We start from the raw sequence: 3,131 nt of genomic DNA on the forward strand, positions 1-3,131 counted from the left end.
ACGTCACGTGTCTTCTTCCTGAGTTATTTGGGCTTATTTTGTATTCCACGCTACACAAACCCACAAAGAAGAGACTAGACCGCAGAAACGGTGGCGAATCACTTTAGAAACAATAAATATTGGGTTAAAGTTGCAAAAAGTTGCGATTTCGCTGTGTTTGCTTGATTTTGCGTTAATAGTTGCGATCGCAACATCGTGAAATCCTGGAGGGTCGGATTTACTGAGTGAGATCACTTAAAGTTATCAGGGTCGGATTAAAACGGCTGAAACTGTCTAATCTTAACGTGAGATCTGAATTTAAAACCGGCTTCCTGAAGACGAACATTTCTCCTTTCTTCCGTCCGTCCATCCATCACGCCGTCTTTCCAGTTTCCCCTCCTCGGTTCTCACGCCCCGTCCTCGCAGCGCACCGCCGTGACTTTCCGTCCATCTTTCCAAACGGCTTCGATGACTCACGGAGGTGAATTTTCCCTGGGATCCCAGCAGCGGGGCGGATCGGGAGGAAAAAAGGCCGTCTGAATCCGCCGGTCGTCCCCGGAGCCGCGCTCCCTGCTCCCTTCGGCTCCGATCTTGGTTCTCTCGGTCCGAGCGGCGACCTTTAATCCCCCCCGGACTCGGAGGACATGTCGGTCTTCTTGTCTGGTGTCCAACGGATGATTAATGGTGTCAGAACGCAGCTTTAAATCTGATTCCCAGCTCCTATCAGACTCGCTCCCGGAAACTTCTGCTCCACTTTGGAGACGGTTTCCTAGTTTTCCGCAGACGATGTCTGACAGGACAAACACGAGCTGGATGTTGGCGTTCGGGACGATGGTTTGGCGGCGGCAGATCGGCGGAGGGGTTACTGCGCTCGCTTCATCATGATTGGATAAACAAAAACCGCTGATTAACGTTTGGATTCAGCTCGTCTGTCTGAACTAATCAGGCCTTCTGCGAACAGAGAAAAGGCTGAAACAGAAACCGAGCTGCAGCTGAGCGCCACCCCCGAGGGGTCAAAGGTCGTTGTTTTAAACTTTAACGTCCAGCGGGCGACATGCGAGGGCGTCGTGAGCCGCGCGGCGCTGTTCGATGGCGTAGAAAACGTGACGTGTTTTATGATCGGAGAGAAATAATCGGAAGGCGAGCCGAGTCCTCGGCACAGAGACTCAGTTTCGCTCCGGCTGATGGAAACACGTTGAAGTCTCTGACGGTCGGATGGAAACCCGTGAAGCGGCGCGGCTCTGATCCCGATCCCGGCGCTGCGCGGCCTCCGTTTCACCCCGTTGGACGAGCCCGTCCCTCACATCCGCCATGAGACACAGTTTCCAACCTTTACCTTCCCGTCAACACGCTGCCGCCTCTTTGCCTCCTTTCATTTCATTCCTTCTGGTTTTATTAATGAAACATGTCGGCGAACACGGCTCACAGACTCGAACTGACCCGAAGGACCGTTTCCTCCGTGTCGAAGTTTGTTTCTGGAGCTCAGTTTGGAGAAGCGGACCTTAAAGTCCGTTTCGTCCCGCGGGTCGCAGCGTTGTCGTGGCCGGACTCGAACCCATCTCCTTCCCGCAGGGATGCGTTTTCAGGTCCATCGGTGCGAGTCCAGGTGGAAAACTTGTCTCTTTGTCGAAGTTTCGTGTCTCTAACGAGTCCCGAACGGCGGCAGCTTCAAGTCAAACAGGACCGATGAGCTAATGGCTGGTCTGAACACATCTTAGGACCAAACTACTCAGCCGTTCATCCAAACCACATCCAGTTTCAGGAGGTTTAAAGGTTTAAATGAACTTCGTCCTTCAGGTGTTTTTCTCTCGTCAGGTCGATCTGACCCACTCCCAAAGCAGAATTTGTCCGAATCTGAAGCCTAAAACCTGAAACTCCAGTTCTGGTTCCAACAAACCGAACGATATTGTCCCGGGATTCATCCACTCACCGATGAACGGCTGAACCTGAGCGGCTCTGAGGACGTCACAAAATTTTTTATTATTTATTTGTTTTCGATTGAAAATTTCCCCAACAAACAAGTTTTATGGCTCCATTTTTTACGTTAAACTCTTTGGTTGTTCTGAAGCGTGAACGGCAGCAGCAGCTAGCTGTAGCACATCTGGTGGACTTCCTGCAGGAAAGTCCTGACATCTCTGACGACCAGCCGTTAGCTCGTCAGTCCGCTCAGATATTAACTCTTCATAACCCGTCCTGCTAACGGTGCGGTGAGCCTTCACCCGTCTCCAGTTGACTTTTCCGCCATTTTCCTAAGGTTTCTTTGTGAAGAAAGGTGTGTGTGTGTGTGTTGTATTTCACATCACATTTTATTGTCTCCAGTTTTTGTCTGGAAATGAAGAAAAGTTGCTTCTTGTCAGTCATTCTTTTCTCTTCATGTCCTCCTCTGTAAAAACGTCCTCCTGTCTTCTGTTTGACGTCACCTCTAAGAGGACATGTCCTCCTCGTCCTCAGGTGTACGACCGGGAGCTGGAGAAGGTGGAGGACTTCGAGGGTCTCTCTGATTTCTGCCAGACCTTCAAGCTGTTCCGGGGGAGGAGTCAGGACGAGGGAGACGACCCGTCAGTGGTCGGGGAGTTCAAGGTACAGGTTCCACTCTCTGATTGGCTCCCGGAGACGTCCTCGTTAGGACAGGTGGAGCAGGGTTGTCCCCGACGGGTTCGTGTCCGCACTGGATCGGTCTAATCCCTGGGATCTTCTGCTCGACGTTCGTTCCGTGACAAGTCGTTAAAAAGTCTCAGGTGGAGGGTGAGATTTTACCGACTGACTCGAGAGTCGGTCCCATCCAAGATGGCTGCTGCAGAAAAGACAAAAATGGCTCCAGCTCAGCTGAGTCTACAGATATTGGGCGTGGTAGTAGCCGCTCACGTCACACCTGTTTTAGAAACCGGTGACCGCCTGTTAGCGAAATATCTCCTGAACAGCCGGACGAGCTTTAATGAAGCCGGATTTACGTCCACAGCCTGATTCAAGATGGCTGCCGCGGCTAATGCGACAGAAAAACGGTAAATTTTCGACTCTGAGCTGAACTCCGGGGTGGAAGTAGCTGAGAGTCGTTCTCAGAGTGTGAAGCGAGCCGGGCGCCGCTTCTCGTCGGTGAATGTTCGGGTGCGGCGTCGCTCCGGTCCTCCATCCGTTCACGCCCCCCCCCCCCC

At 52.1% G+C, this 3,131-nt stretch overlaps 1 protein-coding gene across 8 annotated transcripts in view; it reads left to right on the top strand.

Annotated features, from left to right (window-relative positions):
• The window catches only part of dysf (dysferlin, limb girdle muscular dystrophy 2B (autosomal recessive)), a 64,112-nt gene that overhangs the window by 50,316 nt on the left and 10,665 nt on the right, over positions 1 to 3,131 (top strand). For all 8 annotated transcript variants that reach the window (XM_017437474.3, XM_017437477.3, XM_037976680.1 and 5 more), the window contains one exon: positions 2,431 to 2,559. In XM_017437474.3, the coding sequence (XP_017292963.1) occupies positions 2,431 to 2,559 (129 nt within the window). The remainder of the gene's footprint in view (positions 1 to 2,430; positions 2,560 to 3,131) is intronic.

This window comes from Kryptolebias marmoratus, linkage group LG7 (assembly GCF_001649575.2).
Source record: "Kryptolebias marmoratus isolate JLee-2015 linkage group LG7, ASM164957v2, whole genome shotgun sequence".
Taxonomy (NCBI): Eukaryota; Metazoa; Chordata; class Actinopteri; order Cyprinodontiformes; family Rivulidae; genus Kryptolebias; species Kryptolebias marmoratus.